Source organism: Danio rerio, chromosome 1 (genome assembly GCF_049306965.1).
Source record: "Danio rerio strain Tuebingen ecotype United States chromosome 1, GRCz12tu, whole genome shotgun sequence".
NCBI classification, from domain to species: Eukaryota; Metazoa; Chordata; class Actinopteri; order Cypriniformes; family Danionidae; genus Danio; species Danio rerio.
The window spans coordinates 38947943-38968318 of NC_133176.1; the positions used below are offsets into that span (position 1 = coordinate 38947943).

General features: G+C 38.0%; 1 protein-coding gene across 4 annotated transcripts in view; it reads left to right on the plus strand.

Annotated features, from left to right (window-relative positions):
• hhip (hedgehog interacting protein) overlaps nucleotides 1-20376 on the plus strand; it is a 236297-nt gene that overhangs the window by 193743 nt on the left and 22178 nt on the right. For all 4 annotated transcript variants that reach the window (XM_073915570.1, XM_073915545.1, NM_001080012.1 and 1 more), the window contains 6 exon segments: nucleotides 465-657; nucleotides 7181-7322; nucleotides 9667-9868; nucleotides 16868-17019; nucleotides 18513-18686; nucleotides 18809-18952. In XM_073915570.1, the coding sequence (XP_073771671.1) occupies nucleotides 465-657; nucleotides 7181-7322; nucleotides 9667-9868; nucleotides 16868-17019; nucleotides 18513-18686; nucleotides 18809-18952 (1007 nt within the window).

Below are 20376 nucleotides of genomic sequence, written 5' to 3' on the forward strand. Positions count from 1 at the left end.
CCAGACTGCTGCAGCACAGGCGTACGTCTGGGGAAGGCAGCAGATTACATTGTTGTTTTATTACAGCTAATTTGTTACATAAATAAGCCTGCTCATTTTCTCGGCCCTAATCTACTGTTTACTTTTGTTTGGTGACTTAAGAAACAATTCGAGTATCCTCATTTCGGTCCGTTCGATCCAGCTTGGGTTCAGCTGCCATGTGAGGTGCAATTTTGGCTTAGCTGTTTGTAAGCTCAAATAAACAAATCAGGAGAAATCAAGTCCACATGGATGTGTGGTATTTGTTAAGAAAGATGTTTAGAATGTGAATTGCATCCAATTAAGGAGAAAACATTCCAAAAATGTGTGTCAAACCACCTAGTTTGTCATCGTATAGGAACAACTTTGTAGCATGAGTAAATTTGGGATCAGCTGTTGAATTAGAAGCACAGTTCTAACCTTTTCTCTTTGTTTTCACTCCACAGACTTTCTCGACTAATAACACGGAGTGTTCTAGACTGCTGGAGGAGATTAAGTGTGCCCATTGCTCACCAAATGCTCAGATGCTGTTCCATTCACCTAAACTTGAAAAAGCACTACATAGAGAACAAGACCTACCCCGCTTATGCCATGACTACTGCCAAGAGTTCTACTACACTTGCCGTGGACACGTACCAGGTAACCAATAAATTCAATAACGTACCATCACGATTACTGACACATTCCCAGTTGAACTAATTTACCTCAGAAATCCCTCATAATTGAAATGTAAAATTGCAGGGCTTTTAGTAAAGGAACAACATTGTGAGAGTGTTTTAGACCCAGAGAAAACTTTTGTTACATATTTTGGTAGCAACTTATTTTAATGGTGCCTTTAACACATTTTTTTGTTGAATTTAAGTTACATTGCATCTACATGCCAACTTATTTTCAACAGATTTTAAGTAGACTGTGGTCGGGGTTAGTGTAAGTTGACAAGTACTTGCAAAGTTTTTTATAGTCAGTTAAATGTAAAAGAAGTACTAGCACATATTAAGCAGACAATCTACTAATACTCAAATGAGAAGTAATTGGCATGTAGCTGCAATGCAACTTTTAGTCAACAAAATGTGCAATAGAGACCATCAAAATAAGTGTTATCCATATTTTATATTTGTTATTTTGAACCAGGTATGTTTGGAGCACCTTTGGACATCAAAAAGGCTTGTGTTAAACTATCTATGAAGTTATTTAAGCATCAGTAAACTTTTCCAACATATATTTAACCTTTTTTCACACTCTTTTGACACATTGACAAGATTAAAAAGAATTGATCTTTGTTAACCAAAACTTAAATTAAGTAATAACATGATAATATTCAAAACTTTTTTTTTATCTAAAATTCGCTCTTTATTCAGATACCATATGGTTTTATTTGAAAAATATTTAAGTTTTGACTGTTAAAATGTGGAATTCGACAATTTTTTACAGATCGTATGAGGGTCAGTGTGTCAGTCTAAAATAACAAAATATTTCTTATCCTGCATGGCGATCTTATTTAAAAAACACATTGGTTCATTTCTTTATCTTGGGTTCATTCAGAAACCAGTTTCTTTCTTTATGTCCCAAAGATTTTACTATCATAAAAGGCTTTAAATATTCGTTAAAAAATCACACTTAAAGTGTAATATATAAATTCTAAAAACATAATAACATATTTAATGTTTTATATTATGTAAATATACATTTTTTATTGATTACAACTGAAACAAACTCGCCTTAATGCAAGCACGGATTTCACCTTGATGCAGTTTTTTTCATTAGGTTGTCACTGACATGGATATTTTATGTCCATTGATCATTCTTCTTCTTGATCTCTGCTAAAATTCGGAAAAACCCTTTTCCCTATTAAATTCGTTAAGCTCAAATGTAAACGCACCAGTGGACGCATGCCCCAAACAAAGCCTGAAAATCTGTAGCTGTAAATTAATGATTTTATGACCTGTTTCTTCCCCTCGGTCCTTTGGCAAGCACCTTATTTTACGTCAACACAGCTTGCCAAGATGTGTTTGGTGTTTATGTGTGTCTGTCTGTCTTTGGGGGGAGGGTGGGGAGTATCCACGCTCTGAGCACGGTCTAGACATGACTGACACTCACACCTCACCTCACCAGCAGAACACACACTTTTACAGGATGCAATGGAAAGCAAGGCCTGTTGAAGGCAATGCTCACATAATCAGTTTGTTTTTCTTGGTGGCAGCCTACATTCAATGAAAAGACAAACATTAAGGCCTCTAAAATGTAAGGGGGAAAAAACAGATGGCATCGGGGAGGAGTCCCTGAAAGACCTGAACAGCTCTAAGCCATCATAAGGTTTGTATTTTCTCGCAAACATGAATGACATCAGGAGCAAACATCCAATAGCTGCTCTATAGTGTTGCAACATTCGCTGCGTGATGCATTCCATCAGATGGAATGGTATGCAAAAGCTGGCCGCCAGACCAAACCTTCTTCCTATCAGCACAGCCATAACAGATTAGATGAGGGCAGATATGCAAACAGAGAGCAAACGCAAGCCACACGCACATACACACACACACACACACACGGAAATGTGAATAGACCAACAAATCAGATACTGTATACATACAGTTTACCTCTCTGTCTTCCTCCATTAAACAGATAAATAAGGGTGTGCAGTCTGTTTCAACTCTTTGTAGAGGGAGGAAGTGCATGGGAAAAAGAGGGAGAGAGAGAAAACACTGCTAAAGACTCTGAGAACAGGAGCCAGGGCCAAAAGCCTCCCCTCTCCCCCTCCCAAATCAGCATATGTGGTGACGAATGACACATTTATTTTTCTACAAAGGTTGTGTATATGTAAAACTGCTGAAGTGCATCAAGATGTCAAGTACTTTGGGTGGCCACCCAGGTTGCTTTGGAAGATAACCAGATGGAAGTATAACCATAGTGCTGAGGATGTGGAGTCTCTTTCTCTCTGTCCTGTTTTTCGTAGGCCAGTACCATAAAACTAGAATGTATTGTAGAGGGGCTGACACTGGAGTTGAGGCCACACAGTGTTTTTGCCATATTTAGGGAAGTTATAAATTGTTCAAATTAGACAGTCCTTTAAGTTCATGCGATTCATTTATGTCCATGTTTTAAGACCATGATTACATATTGGTTTTTCAACCATAAAACATGCCTTCATGTTTTCATGATGTCTACTTTCAGGCCTCTAAGATTAAGGAACAATGTTCTGTTCGAACACAGTCATTTTACAGCTGTTTTAAGAGTTCACCTGTAGCTGATGATTGTCCTGGGAGAGAACCCTGAGCTCGAGTAGATCTTAAGAACGAGAACTTATAAATGGCAAATTATGAATTGCTATGAAAATATACTGCTGACTCGTCTTTAGTGCCAATTTGGTTTAGCCAATTCACCTATGTCTTTGGACTGTGGGAGGAAAATGGGGAACCTGGTGGAAACCCACGCAAGCATAGGGAGAACATGTAAACTTGACACATAAACGTCGGCTGGCTTGGTAAGGACTTGAACCAGTGACGTTCTTGCTGTGAGGCAACAGTGCTAACCACTGGGCACCCTTGTCACCCTGTTAAGAAAGTAAGGAGGAGGAGTAGAGGTGGAAGGGGGGATTCTTCAAAATGAAGATACTGAGTCAAGAAACTCTGGTTATTTATGGTGTTATGAATTGGTGGATCGTGTATTGGCTATTGCTCAACCAGCCATATTCAATCATAAGCACGCGCTCCCCTCGAAATTAGTTAATAAATAAACATCATCTAGTGATCAATCAGTAAAGTCTCAGGCATACTACTTTCCTCATGCCCAGCCATGTCGGTAGTTTGAAGTTTGAAGCATGTGCAACAGACACGTCATTTGTGTAGAAAGAGAAAGTGTTTTTTATGAAATCAGGTTCACAATGATTGGGTAACACTTTAGAATAACTATCCGTTATTACTAGTTAATAGATCATTAGTAAACTGTTAGTTAATGAGGTTATGAATGACTCGTTTAATAAAAGTTTAATTATTTATAACTGTGCCTTATAGATAACTTACAAGCTGTTAGTTAACAAGTTGTAAATGACTTGTTAAGCTGTTTGTAAATTACTTACTAAAGACTTGTTAAGTATCAGTTAATAGTTTGTATACGTTATTGGGACGTTATTCTAAAATTGCAACTATTTTTCATTTATTAGCAGTTAGTACATGAGGAATAGTTGCAACGTTAGAATAATTTCCCAATAACATACATAAGCTAATAACTAACACTTAACTAATATAGCAACTCATACTTTACAGATCAGTTGTTCATAGTTTGTTAACCATCTACTATTACCAGTGGAACTTTTGTAGAACTTTTCTGTTAAAATATTTTTTTATTTATTTTGTTTTCATGTTTAATATAAAAGGTACCCAAACCTTATGGGTTTGTATTCTGTTGTATACTGCTGTTCTGCCGTGTGATGGCTCAGTATGTGTGTTTCCATACATTAAACACAATGTTCAATATTCCATCTGTGGAGTTTCTCTGATAAAATACAGTACACAGAAAAGCTTATGAGTGGAACAAGGTAAAGGTACAAAAAAAAGGATATTGTAAATATCACATAAAATTTCTGTAGCTTGAACTTGTTCCATCCATTTGCTGTTCTACAAAGTTTCATTGGTATTAGTAGATGGTTAACAAACTATGAACAACTGATCTGTAAAGTGTGAGTTAATATATTAGGTAAGTGTTAGTTATTAGCTTATGTATGCTATTGACACGTTATTCTAAATTTGCAACTATTCCTCATTTACTAACAGTTAATAGATGAAGAACAGTTGCAACTAGAAAAATGTCCCAATAACGTATACAAACAATTAACTGATACCTAACAAGTCTTTAGTAAGTAGTTTACCAACAGCTTGTTCATGATCTATTACTAATTTATTAGGTATAATTATAAATCATTAAAATACAGTTAACTTAAAATACCTTAAAAGTCATTTATAACTTGTTAACTAACAGCTTGTGAGTAATCTATTGGCTATCTATAAGGCACAGTTATAAATAATTAATAAACTATTAACTTTTATTGAATGAGTAATTTAAAACACATTAACTAACAGTTTATTAATGGTCTATTAACTACTTATAATGGATAGTTCTAAATACTATTAACTATTATTTAACAAGTCATTCATAAGCCATTAACTAACAGTTTATTAATGATCTAGTAACTAGTTATAACGGATAGTTATTCTAAAGTGTTAACCACTTTTATACACTTTAAAGTGACATTTAAAAGCTTAACTAGGTTAATTAGGTTAAATAGACAGGTTAGGGTAATTAAGTAATTTACAAGGATGGCTTGTTTTATAGACTATCGAAAAAATATATATTAAAGAGACTAACAATTTTAACCTAAAAATGTTTTTCTTTTTTTTTATAAAAAAAATGGATTTATTCTAGCCAAAATAACACAAATAAGACTTTCTTCAGGTTAAAAAATATTATCAGACAAGCTGTGAAAATGTCCTTGCTCTCTTAAACATAATTTAGGAAATATTTAAAAAACCTTGTACCTTTATTTCTGAGAGTGTATCATGCAGAACATTCAACATGCACAGAACCTTTGTTAATTAAGAATATTTTAAACAGTACAAAGTCAGTGAGTTTTAAAATTGTGTTCTTTAGGATCACCATCAAAACCTTCCTCTTGCACTTGTCTCTGTATGTGTCATTTTTATATTTCTAGAATATTTTACCATCTAAATCAGGGGTGTTAAACTCAGTTCCTAGAGGGCTGCTGCACTGCACAGTTTAGTTCCAACCCAGCTTCAACAAACAAACCTGTAGGATTCAAACAAGCCTGAAGGACTCAATCAGTTTGGTCAGGTATGTTTAAGTAGGGTTGGAACTAAACTGTGCAGAGCTGCGAGTTTTACACATGCGGTCTAAATCATTTAAAGGTATTCTTTTGACCATGATTTGTTTGGAATGGTTCACACAAATGAAAAGAACACGAGAACATTGTGGATACCAGAAAGTGTGGGAAATGCCTAGAGTCTGACCTTTCAGCTACTATTGACAAGAATTCAGAGACCCTTAACCCTCACACCAGCAAGCCCAAGATAACCACTGCGGTTAATGTGTGGGTGGTATGCCAGTGTGAGTGGAGGTGCTGGTGGGTGGGTGTGTGTGTTTGATCTCACTGTTATGTTTAGATGTTTAGGGATATCCTATCACCTCTGTTGTTGGTGCTGCTGCCTCCCTCCCACACGCAGCCCCCTTTCCTAAGACAGCATGGGGGACTCGCTAGAGATGAAAGCAAGAAGAGGAGTGTGTTTGTGTTCCTATCACTGCTGTATTTGCTCTACTCCTCCCCATGAGAGGGTTTAGCTAAGGTGGTAACCATATCAGTGTGGTTTTTAGGTCACGGTGGGGCTGCCAAACCGAGCTCTGTTCTCGCCTCTTGTCACTGAACCACTCATTCAGCCAAACAGAAGATTGCTCCTACAAAGTAACCATGATTTACACTTGATTTTCAGGTTTTTCTTCACACATGTCTGAATTATGGTGAATTTATTTTGGCTACTACTGGATAAATAAATTGGGTGTTTTCCCTGAAAGCAAGCTAGCAAACCTAATCTCTCAAATATAATCAATCAGTTTGGGCGTGCACTCATCATTTATTTGGACTTGAATAGCATGTTTCTACTGAAAAATATAACCGCGATGGCGATTAAGTTTTCGGAATTTTAGGTTTAATTAAACTCTCAACATACAGACCACACATCTAATTTATTTATAATACCTCACAAATATACAACCATCACATAGTTTTAGCACCCAGATGTGTGCATCAACATGGTTCTGACATGCATGACAAATATAAGTTTTTATCAAATTGTTGAAGGTCTGGATCAGTATGAGTGACCATGATTTGCATTCCTCAGATGTGTGAGGCAAATACAAATTGAGTCTCAGTACTGTATAAATGCACCATAGATGAGATCGGAATTAAGCTTGGCACCAGAATCACCACCAAACGCCCACACAATAAGCCGTCTGATGGCTGAGGACATACTTGACTCGAGTACAGCTTTGACTGTAGGGGATTTGGTTGGTTTTGGAGGTGATTACATCACCCATGGACCCTGTGTGGTGTCTATCTCAGGCTGAGACCAGTTGTCTGTCTGTCTGTGTTTTTTAGAACTGTTCCAAGCCGACGTGGATGAGTTCTGCCAGTACTATGGAAGGATGGATGGAGGCCTGTGCTTTCCAGATTTTCACCGAAAGCAATTGCGGAGAGATTCCAATTACCTGTTAGATGAAAAAACCGAAGCGATTAACAGGTAAACAGCTTTGCAGACACGTTTTCAGACACACTTTTGATGATTTGATTTCAGCTTGTTTTTGTTTTCTTATTAGAGTTATAGTTCGCCACTGTAATATTTTGTTTATTTTAATGTCATTCATACCTTTATACATTTTATATTTCTGGTCAATGAACACCATTGTTTTTTTTTTTTGTTTGTTTTTTTTTAATGATTTTTGTACATTACCCAGCCTGTCTTGGTACCTGCATTACAAATCTCACACCAGAATTTATTCCCAGTTTTTTAAATCTACTTACATTAATAATTGGTAAATCTACTGTATGATTTGTAGACTATGACGGTACATGCACACTTGAAATCTTTGGTTCCCATTCACTGTACAGTACCTTTATGGAAAAGAGGTCAAGTTTGACACAAAATATTGACAGAATTTCCTCTTTTTTCAGCTGAACTTTTCTAACAGAACTATTACTTCTGTCTGTAACAACATTCATCAGCAGGCAAGAGGGAAGCTTCCTTATAGTCATGTCCCATGGCACATTATGACTGGCCTGTTTTGATTACTAGGTCATCAGGGCAGTCTGAACAAGGTCACTAGAGACAAGACACGCCTGACTAGCCTTCCATGTCACAACATTCCTGCATGTACTCGTTGACTGGTCCACTGCTCCCCTTTCCAAGCCAGAGCTTTGTGTCCAGACTGAGTTTAGCCAGCTTTAAGAGCACAAAGAAAGTGCTTATACTGCAGGAGCTCTGATCTGCTGCTGACAGGGCTTTGACCATTTGTGACAGGACATGGTGAGGGTTGTCATTTGGCTCTCAGACAATTTAGCACATACCTGATTATGTTGCAGTTTTTAAATTCAGAATAGTTGGCACAATTTAATGGATACAAATGTCCACTCCACAATAGATTTGACTCTAGATTTGGTGTGCATTTCGCGAAATCATTGTTAAACAACTTCCTTGATTTGCCATTTCTAGGACCCAAGGTGACTTGTAGTTTTGTAGAAATGAGCTGAAATAACCTAACATTATCAGTTCACTTTGATTCATTCATTCATTCAATCATTTATTCATTTATTCATTTTCCTTCGGCTTAGTCCCTTTATTCCTCAGGGTTCACCACAGCAGAATAAACCGCCAACTTATCCAACATATGTTTTACAGAGCGATGCTCTTCCAGCCGCAACCCAGTACTGACTCTACTCATTCACACACATAAACTACCGCCAACTTAGTTTATTCAATTCATCTGTACCACATGTCTTTGGACTTTGGGTAAAATGCTGCACCCAGAGGAAACCCAAACAGACACGGGGAGAACATACAAACTCCACACAGAAATGTCAACTGGCCCAGCCGGGGCTCAAACCAGTGACACCTTTTTGCTGTGAGGTGACAGTGATAACCACTAAGCCACTGTGTCACCCATAATAGTTAACTTGAGTTGGTTAATTAGCAGAAGTTATTACTCATCCACTCATCCGCTCCTGACCTCATTAATGAAAACGTTAAACCAGTGTGGCTCAAATAATGACAATGCGACCAAGTTACTACATTTTCCAGATAAATTCACAACTAGCCATGCACATTGTGCTGTGGTTACAATTGTTGTACAGGAAATGCACACCTAATCTTTTAATGGCACGTGTGTCAGTGTCACCCTTGGTATACGATCACTTCTTTTTAGTTGTTAAAGCAATCTGATTTAATGGCACCTTCTAGTGAAGTGTGGCCTTCGTCTGTTTGCTGACCTCAGTTTAGTGTTAACAGTGATAAATGCCTCACTTTTGTATGACCTTCCGAAGCAAATAATGACAAGCTGTGAATCCACTGTGTGTTTTGAGAAGGCCCTGAGCCCACAGTCATTGTAAATGAATGTCATAATTCTTCATCAGACCTCCCAGTGCGAAGGGCCAGTAAAGTAGCATATCTGATCAGGCAGTTTCATTGCTAGCACATCAGACTGACGTTATTCTATATCTTAGGTATGAGATGTCAGACATACATTCTCTGCCAGTCCACCCTTATTACATCCATGGAAAATCCCCCCAAGTCTCCTTGTTAACAGGAAAACCCACACCACTGATGCCTTTGTTTAAGTTAAGGCTTAATGTGAGCTGGCATGTCCCCACATCAAATGTGACTTGTGGTTAATGGAACATTTGTTTCACAGCTTGACGGCCCCCAACGTCTGATGTTAAATGAACTTCCACTGTGTTGTTTTATTCAGTCTACTCCCAAACCTGTCTGCCTAGCAGAAAAGATTAGAAACCATGATAAAACAGTTTAAACAGTTTCATGTTGTGTAGTTTTTGCAAACTTACAGTTTTATCATCCTATTACCTTCAAACAGAAAACACAAACACAACTGCTACTGCGCTCAGGAGATCCATAGTGGTCTTCAACAACCTGTTGGCGTGGTGCATTGTGGGGATGGATCGCAGCGGCTTTTTATATTGGAGAGGGAAGGCTTTGTGTGGATCCTCACACATGACATGGAACTCCTAAAAGAGCCTTTTCTGGACATTCATAAGCTGGTACAAAGTGGTTTAAAGGTGAGTGGCTCTTAGCTTGTTTCTAGAGATTGTGAAGTTACCAGCTAGCGGGACTGAGGAAACGGCATAATTGAGTACACTCCATTTCTCAGTGAATATAGGCAATGTATGTTGGTGCTTTTTAAACAAAACAGATTTATTAAACAGATTTATTTATTAAAATAATATTTTAGTCACCAAACATATTTAGAAATTGAAAGATAATACAATCAAATTTAAGCAAAACATTGCAAAAAAAATTACAACCTAAAAATTTCAACAATTTTTTATTTAATTTTTTAAATTTTTCCTCTTTTTTAAATTTGTATTTAATATTTTTCAATAACATATACATTTATGTGCAGTAGTTTTCGGAGCGTTATCGCAAGTTTATCGTAGTTTTTTAGATAAGCTCTAGATTTGGCTTCAGTACTGACTAATCTAATTTATATACACAAATATAATGTTGTATAGCTTCCTATTAAAAATATGAATTTAAAAAGATATATTTGTGAGGGGTGTACTCATGTATGCAGAGCACTGTAAATATTTATTTTAGGTTAAACTTTTATTTATTGTTTTTAAACTTACTACAAATTATTATACTTATTTTATTGACGTAATATGCCCTTACAGTAGATGAATATTTTGATCTCATTAGTGAGTATTTATTATGAACCAGTCTCACAGAAATAAATTCTGCAAGTATTTGGGTCATAATTGACTGCAAGCTCACATTCCATTTTGAGTGCAATGACAACAGTAAAACCTATTCAACAACTGATGGATAAAATTTTGCAATAATCTGTTTCACCTTAAGTCACTATAAACAAACGGTTGCAAGCCTAAGATAAACCATGCTGGTTAAATAAAACAAAAAAGAGGAAAATAAAAACTAAACATATTACACCTTTTAGAAATTATCTAATACTGTCAATTCATATTAAGATGGTTTCATGCATCTAATACATTCTTTCAAATCTTTTTAAATATGCTAATAATGATGAGTTTTAGCTAAACCTAGACAGGCTTTAACTCTTGACTACGTTGACACATCTGCCTCTGAAGAGAAGCTAGCTCCTGTTTGATATTGACGCAGCCTGACCTCCCACCATAGAGAAGTCTGTCTCACATAAATCGAGAAGCCTTGCTGAAACCTGAAAGATCTGTTGTTCATCATTTTGGTTTGGCACCTTCTCAGACGAAGCTGAGGTGGGAGAAATGAAGCCCCCTAAAAGAACAGAATCTTAAAGGAGCACAATAACAAGTTCTATGGATTTATTTCCATTTTTCCTCTCCTCCCACCACAAATCAAAACCTGAATGGAGGGTGATCTTGAAGGCAAAATAGTGTTGGCACAACAATTATATTATTATACAAATGTATTCTGTATGTGGGCTTCTATGTGTGTGGTTTGCTTGCTGTCAACCTGACTGCCAGCGGAGGAAACCTTGTGTTTGGTTGTTGAGGATCAGTGAGAAAGGCTGAAATGTTGCCAGCTGTTGCATTGGCTTACATGCATGTCTGTCAGTAGTAGTTATGGCGTGTGTCACAACAGATGTTTATCTGCCCCCACAAGAACTGAGGCATTCTGTAATTTGAGAGCATTTTGTTTAGAAAGTGTCCGGAGATGTAGGAAGAGACCTGCTTTTTGACAGGAAGTTTGTGTATATTGCATACCTCCTGTTGCTTCACTTATAAAGACAGAAAGAGCAATTACGGAGTCAACATGCAAAAGCCCCACAGGAAAACCCCCCAATGTGCCTTATCATCATTAAACATAATTGGTTGTGGATAAAGCAATCATTATGACAATTAGAGTAAGCTCAAGCCCTGGCGGTCCCCAGGAGTGCTATTCTGTCAAGTTTGGCCGTTATCATTCAGAGTCTGCCGTGTTTATTCGAAGCATCAACAGGACATGTGCCCTTTGTGCCCGTGGAAGGCCTCAGCAACCCTCTGGGACACAACTTGGGTATGAAGGGGAATGATAGTGTTTTATCATGACTTTGATTCTAATGTTCTGTATTTCCTTTAAGCTCAATCCCCTCACTGCCAATTAAGCCAAACTGCTTGGAAACAATGCTCTGTCTACTTGAGGGAGTCTCCCAGAGCACTGTGGGTGTTCTCTGATGAAACTTCTGATGTATCTCTTCACTCACTCATTCACGCACACACACACACACACACACACACTGTGACTTTATCAAATATTCTGTGCGACTTGCACTTCTCAAATCACTGCCAGAAGTTTGTACCAAATGACCTGTTTTCATTTAGCCACTGACTATCATTGTTATTATTATCACCATCACAGGTGGGTTAATGACATGATTCTCATTTTGTTTTATGGTCCAGATCTATTAATGTACTGCAGTACCAAATACTATAAAATGCTAATTATGGAGGGCAGCTAGCTCTTTGCAACTCTCACATGGTCGCCAGCAGGGCTGCGCCTGGTCAGTATCTGCATGGGAGACCTCATGGGAAAACTAGGTTGCTGCCGATGTTAGTGCTAATGCCCTAGTATATTGAATGGGACTCAGTGAGCACTATCTTTCGGATGAAATATTAAGCCGAGGTCATGACTTTCTGTGGTTTTTAAAAATCCCAGTATGTCCTTCGAAAAGAATAGGGGTTTAACCCTTACTAGGTTGGACTAGGGCTAGGGGTTTAGTCCATTATGGCCTCCTAACCATCCCCATATCATAATTGGCTTCATCACTCTCCACCAATAAGCTGGTGAGTGGTGTACAGTCTGCCACTATATGGCTGCCATTGCGTCATCCAGGTGGATTCTGCAGACTGATGGTGGATGAGGAGACTGGCCTCAAAAATGTGTAAGGTGCTATGTAAATGGAATGAACTGTTATTATTCAGGGCTTAAAATGGCAACCGTTTTGGTTGCATATGCAAAAAAAAAAAATTTTATCTATGCGACCTCAAAATATATTAGGGTGCATTTGTGCAAGTGCATAAAATTGCTGACGTTTGACTGGTTTTCACTGCAAAATGTTTTAGGACACATTCACGCAGAATGCATCTTTGCTCCTGAAACACTAAACGCAGAGCACAGGAATAGTTTAAAACAGTCGTCATGTCAACTTGCTGCAGTAAACAAATCCCGTAATGCTTACCCAGCTTTCAAGCTATACTGATTGGCCCACTGCTTTAGAACTGAGTGTGAATGGATTGTTTAATATCAGCTGTCAATAACTCAGTCAACACCTTCTGCCTTTGGATATCAGGGAGCTTTAACTGCAAAAATGTAAAGCGCCGCAGATGAACTGTTTTAGGAACCACCTAAAGTTACAAATAATGGCACATCGGATTAGTGATCATGTGGTAAATGTTAATCCACCATTTACACTTTTTAAAAAGTGGATTAAATACTTCTCTAAAGAATCTGACATATTTATAACTTCAGTTGTAATATAAAATATTGAAAGGTAAAAATTTAAGGTACCATATGGGGTTTTATTTAATTGTTAAATCACATGGCATTCCATAAACTGTTTTTCAAAACCATCTGAAACTACAGTAACATACAAAAACACAACATTCCCTAGAAATTGGAACATTAACTTTTAATCTATATCTTGAAAGATATATCTCTATTATAGACATGCTGTCACTAACCCAGTTATCTCAATTCTGATTTTCCAATGAAGAATCCAGATAAAGTGTCCAATTATTTTATTGGTTTTGGCAGAGCAAATGAGGCTTTGTCTTTTTGACCTCTGCTGCATAGATCTCACAAGGTGGAATGCACTGGCTGGTGAGGAAACATGTTGTAGTGTTGCGGTCCTGTTTGATTTATTTCAAACTGCACACACACACACACACACACACACATCTGTGGCTGGTCTTAAAGTGCAACACTGCACCAGTTTGACTACCATGCATTGGTTTTAACAAAATAACAAAGGAGGTTAAATAGTTATCTACTAGTTAACCCTTTTGAGATGTCTTGCAAACTGGTTACAGTGTTCCAGATGCTGACAAAAATAAATAAATAAATCATAAAGTGTCAAAGACACTTAAATCATAAGAAAAATCCTAAAGTACAGTATTTCAGCACCCTAAAGTGTTTATCTTCTAAACTATTTGTGTAAAAGAGTCCTGATTTAGTCCATGTTGACGTGATGGGTACACAAATATGGTACTGCTTTGTTGTTGTTCTTGCTAGACATAGTGAAGAAGACATCTGCACGCAATGTGAGCGCAGTTCCATTGTGGTGCATCAGCTAACTGAAGGGGTCCAGCTGCAAAAAAAGTATTTCTTGCTGAAGCAAATATATCACAGCATGTTGTGCACTCTGTCACTTGACACGCACAGCTGTTGAGCTCTTTCAGCTAGATGAGCAGGAGGGCTCTCGAATCTGTCAAAAAATAAGTATCATAGCTTTGACAAATGGACTTTTTCCTCTCTCGTCCTTTGACTCTTTTAACAGTTCTCTTTGAGAAACGGCCACTACTTCGTCGTCATCTTGCATAGCTCTCTCTGAGTTCCTGGACAAGGTTTAGACTTTGCGAGGACCCCCGAGACAGGATGAGCACCTGTGATGGAGCCATTAAGAAGATTTGTGGACTGCTCCAGAGAGCTGCTACTGTAATGAGTGAATGTTATCCTACGATTCGATCTGCTCTTTTCACTGCTTGAAAGTGAGCGATCCTCACCCAGAACTCCAGTGCTGTCACAGGATTAATGTGTGTTAACAGGTGGAGGAGGGGGATTTGACTTGGGTCTTGGGATTCATTGTGTTGAACTAAATGGAACTCTGAATTAGTGTGAACATTTCAGATTGCCTTTGAGGTAGGCACGCATTGTTTTTCTCCAATCAGCTCGGGTGGAATGCCTCTTTATGTAGGATAGCCTGAGCCAATAAGGATCAAAAGGTGCTCAGAAACAATGTGCAAGCCAGGCCATGCATCAAGCACTGAAAGGCAAGCAGCTGCCAATAGGATGGGTGGGGGTCCAGAAGGGGGGTGGTCTTGCTTGCTGTTCCTGTCTGCGAATACATGTGACCCCTATGTATTCTCACTAGCATTCTTGCAGAGAAGCTGTTACAACCTAATCTTCAGACTGTCAAAGCAGCCGGCGATGCACAGAATGCAAACAATAATGTAGCACTGATCCTCTTTTTGTGAAGGCATATTTTAAAGCTGAACGCTTTCTTTAGACATAAGCACGTTGCAACGTAGCAGCACTTGTGGCTGCTACAGTGGAACTTGAACACGTACAGAGGCATGTACATGTAGCCTTATGTCTGCTATGATGGATGGAGGGAGGCTATCATGAAGTTTGTCTTTTCGTAATTAAGTTTTTGGTAGCACCCAAAGGAAAAGGCCTGGAAAAATGAAGTTTTTTTTTGCCCCAACTTGTTGATGGAATGATCATTAGCAAAAGCTAATATTTCAGCTAATTTACAGTTGTTCTTTGGTGGTCCCTGGCCTGGGATCATACAACTCTCTGGAATTCTTAACTTGACCTGCTCCTTCTGTGTTTGTTTTGGGATTCAGGTCAGTGCATCAGAAGTCCAACATGTTGGGAGGGAGTTTCGGGGAAAGGAAGAGCTTTTCATTCGAAAACACTAAGCAAGAATAAATTATATCAACCTGCTGTTAACTCAAGCCCAACCTCATTTTGTGTTTGACTAATGTAGAACAGACATTTAATGGGCACCACAAAGTTTTGCTTGTGTTTTCACTCTTTGTGGTCAACTAAACAGGCCTCCCGAGTGTTATTATTCATGTCCCTACAGATCCAATTCGAACTCCTCTGGAGCATTCCACAGATGGAGCACTAGAACTTGAAGCCTATCCGAATTGGATTACTTCAGCACAGCCCAACAGAGCTGCTCTGACCAATTTATGATCTGTATGTTTTGGCGTGCACCATGAGCCGAACCACACCGTTAACTTGAGCAATCCACAGAAGACCCCTCTTTTCTAAATTCCTGTGAGAAATGAGAAAGGAATGCCGCAGAGATGGCACAGCCAGCTAATTAGATGAAAAACGCATTTGTTTACTTTGACAGCCAATATCCTTGTAATTAAACTGGTGTTATGTGTTATCACAAAGCATTAAATCATGGTGGTTTTTCAGGAACTTGCCTCAAACCCATTTGTTCATTCACTGATTTATTCATTCATTCACGAGGCATACGATTAGCAGTATGTTCATTCATTTCATTTGTGTTACCAGAAAGAAAACAAAGCTGGAAAGATGAAAGAGAGAAAAGCCCAACATTATTACTTTCCCCAGGAACTAAAGTGACATAGCTGCTTATTACAACGGTCTATGATGAGTGGACCACCAGAGTAGTGACAACTCATGCACTTGCCTCCGGGATGAGAGGTTTTACCTATTACACAAGCAATTTCAATGTTTTTCAACTTGCTGCCAAGACAGTGGGTGTTGTTGTTTCTTTTTTTCCCCCCTGTCCATTCTTTTTCTTGCCTCTCTCATTTTGCATGGGTTTAAAAATAAAAAAGAAAGAGAGAGAGGATAGAGGGTAGATGGGGGGGACCTAAAGGAATCCTGGACTTTTGTGCTCTCTATGAACTGCGAGCGAGCTAATGAATTGTTTCAGCCACTCGGCACTGCATTCACGGATATCCCCCAAAGATTACACACACAAATCACTTGCACAAAGGAGGCCGCAAGGAGGGCCTGGGCATCCCAGAGGAGCCTGGCCCCAAATACAAGTGCCTATAACCAAGACAGAGTTGGTGAAAAGGTGGGAGGTGGAGGGGGGGTTGCTTGAAGTCAAATGTTTTATAATCGTTTGTAATGCAGTAGTCAAGGAGAGGGGAGGTAAGAAAAAAGCAAGGGGGCAATAGGCCATGGGGTAACTGGCCCCCATATTGAGAGAGACCGAGATAGAGAAAGAGAGAGAGAAAAAAGGAGAGAGAGAGGGACATGGGGAGGCCTGGCTTTAGCTTTTTGCAGCCTGGCTCGATCAAAAAAAGGGACATAATTAACTTCTGGATTCTTTGTGTACCCCATCTGACTTGCAGGGGGGAGATGAAAGGGGCTTGCTAAGCCTTGCATTCCACCCCAATTATAAGAAAAATGGCAAGCTCTACGTCTCCTATACGACCAACCAGGAGCGATGGACTATTGGACCACACGACCACATTCTTCGTGTAGTGGAGTACACAGTGTCCAGGTAATGAGGAATCGATCATATCTTAACCAAACGCAAAGGCTATTAACCATGGTCATAACCATAAAAAGTATTCCAAAACAACAATTAATTCTTTAAAACAATAACAATAAAACTCTAGTGACAAAACCCTGCCTTCCCAATGAATTTGGTCCCCCTGAATGTCAATATTTGGTTTTGGCCTTAGATCAAACATTTTACACATGGACGTGTATGCTTAATGTTTGTTTTCCATGTGGTTTAGGAATAGCCTTGAGAAGCTGAGTTCCTCATGAAATGCTTTCGCTGACAGTGATGAATGTTTTATGGAGATATGTAATCACAACATATAATTATCGCAAAAGCATCCATTGCTGACATCCATTCTGATTGTGTTTAGCTCTCCAGCTGCAGTGCAAAACACCCGGCATTAACAAAACAAGCTGAAGTCTACAAGTCTAAATAATTGACCGGGTTTCATTTAAGTTTCAGATGTTTACAGTATGCTCATGCACAAAAAATCTAACACTCTGATCAGAAAACTTTGTTGCTACAATTTTCACTTTTGATTATTGCCACAGGCATCCCTGAAGTAACAACTTAAAACAGTCTAATGATACGCAGGGCAAACCATTGCAAACAAATGGGAAAAGATCAAGAAATGTACACATAAACTAAACATAACAACATACATATATTTTATGTATTCGAGCATCGTATGTATAAATGTATAATATTTCAAATTAGGGCTCTTATATGCATGTGTACTGTGAAATTATTAGATGAGTCAACTCAAGATATATATTTTATGCAAACGTATCCAATTAAATTGTTGAATACAGAGTAGCACACATCATGTCTGTGCATCAAGTGTGTGAATGACTTAGAAACAGCAATGAACCTTGCAAGTCAAAATAAATTCCTTTAATGAAAAACTAATTGCATTGCTCCGCTGATCATTAAAAATAAAACAAATCATCTTGAAAAGAGTTTTGACGTGTTGACTGTCATAACTGAACACAGCATGCAGTTTGAACTGTAAATTAATGGAGAATATTTGACAGGCGTAGCGGAGGGAAGCTTTGACATAATATTTCACCTAATTTAATTCGCTGACTTAATTCGCTGACTTGAATAGTCATCTGTAGTTCACATTAAACTATTAAATGGTTTCAGAACATTTGGGATATAGTGCATTAAACTTTCTAGTGCCTTAAAATGTCTTCATGGCTTTTGTTTGGCTTATAAATTCCACAGAAAAGACCCATCTGGCCGATACTGGATCCAGCAAAAAATCCAGATTGGTCCATCCCTACTTAAGATGTTTTCAATTGTCTTATTTTGGCTGTTTGATAGTTTTTCCATTTCTACTTATCGGCATATATATATAAAATTTAAAAAGATGCTTGGATAGTTTCCAGCACTCTGCAATCCTTTAATGATAAACAGGCTGGAGAATGGATGAATGGATGGATTTAGTTTTTTGTATTTAAATGTATGCAAACATTTGTTTTCAGAAAAAATCCAAACCAGGTGGACACAAGGACTCCTCGGGTTTTAATGGAAGTTGCAGAACTTCACAGAAAGCATCTGGGAGGCCAGCTCCTCTTTGGGCCTGATGGGCTTCTGCACATCTTTTTAGGAGATGGCATGATCACTTTGGACAATATGGAGGAGATGGATGGTCTGAGGTACATTATTGAATGCTTTAGCTGTGGTAATTTAACCACTATTGATAAGTCAAGCACTATTAGTGCTAAATAATATTATCAGTGTTTTTAAATATGTTCAGTGGAGTATTTTTCTGCCATAGTGATTTCACAGGTTCTGTTCTTCGGGTGGATGTGGACACAGAATGTTGTAGTACTCCCTACTCCATACCCAGAAACAATCCCTATTTCAACAGCACAAATCAACCCCCCGAAATCTTTGCCCATGGTCTGCATGACCCAGGGAGGTAAGACTTTCACTTTTAAAAATACACATTATAGCCAAAATAAACTGGATTTTTAAATAGCACAATGTAGAGCTGGGCGACATTGCAAAAATATTTTTAAAAATATATATTTTTAAACAATATATTTAGTAATATTGTTTTTTTTTTTATTTAACCACTTTATTTTAATTATCTATTACTAAAAAAAAGATTTTAACAAAATATCTCATATCTTTATAATAAAATAGACATAAGTGTTAAAGAGAATCTTAAACTTGATAAATAAAATGTTACAAAGTGTGTGCAATGGTAAAGGTTGGTCTGTAAGGTGTCAATAATAATGTTACAATAAACCTCAAGCTCTGTCAATTACACAAATTATGATAATCAGATCTGAGCTTTCCAGTAAAGGAACCAAACAACATTGTTCAAAAACATACTGCAACCTCACAAATTGTGAAGTTAAGTGACTATATTACCCCTATGCTAAAAAAAATTCAGATGGGGATCTAGTGGCTGGGATGAACAAGAAAAGAAACCAAAATGCCACTCTTAATACATCCTTTTTCATTTACAGTCTTTTACGGCACTCATTTTCACGTGTGTTGTTATTCTGACCCGAAGTGACAAGCACAAGCATGTGCTTTGTGTTTGCCTGAGGTAATTAGTCTGCCGTTATTACTGAAATGTGTATATCCCATGCAAAGGGTGAAGCAGATTGGTTAGTTCTAGCGCTCTGGGCTTTCGCAAAAATGTTCAGATGTTTTTCAACTAGGTGTACCTGGAAAATGCACTCACGTTGCTTGCACACCAAGTGCACGGCACTCCAATGTGCGGGTCGTGTGCATCAAGATCGCACCTCCATTGGAAATGACAAACTCACATCCTAAGCTTATTGGCATAGGTTCCAGGGCGCGTTTAGCAGACATGTTTTAATAAAACTATAGTGCTTCTTACCGAAACTGCATACTGAACTTTTTTCATTATCGATATTGACAATGGTGTTCGGTCAATAAATATCATTAGCGATTTTATCGCCCAGCCCTAGTACAATGATTGTTGAACATTTAGTTTCAGAACCATTAATAATTAGGTAGTTTGTCTGTATGAAGTATTTTCATTATATGATACAGATATTCGCACACAGTTAGACTTGAACATTAGTGATTCTATTCCAGTCCTTTCAGCTTCAAATCTTTGCTTTTTTGTAGGAGAATCAAGTTTTTTTTACACCAGAAACAATAAATCATTTCTTTATGGACCATGCTTTGGAAAAAGGCCAAACCAAAGTGTTACCACAAAGGTGGAAGCACACAATTCTCTGGAATGTAGTAGTGTGCTAACAGTATTAAGATTGATCTGGAATTACTTGTTGGAATTATTATTTGGCATCACCACATACTGTATAATTAAACAAATAGCCATTTAACAAGCATTAATGTTAT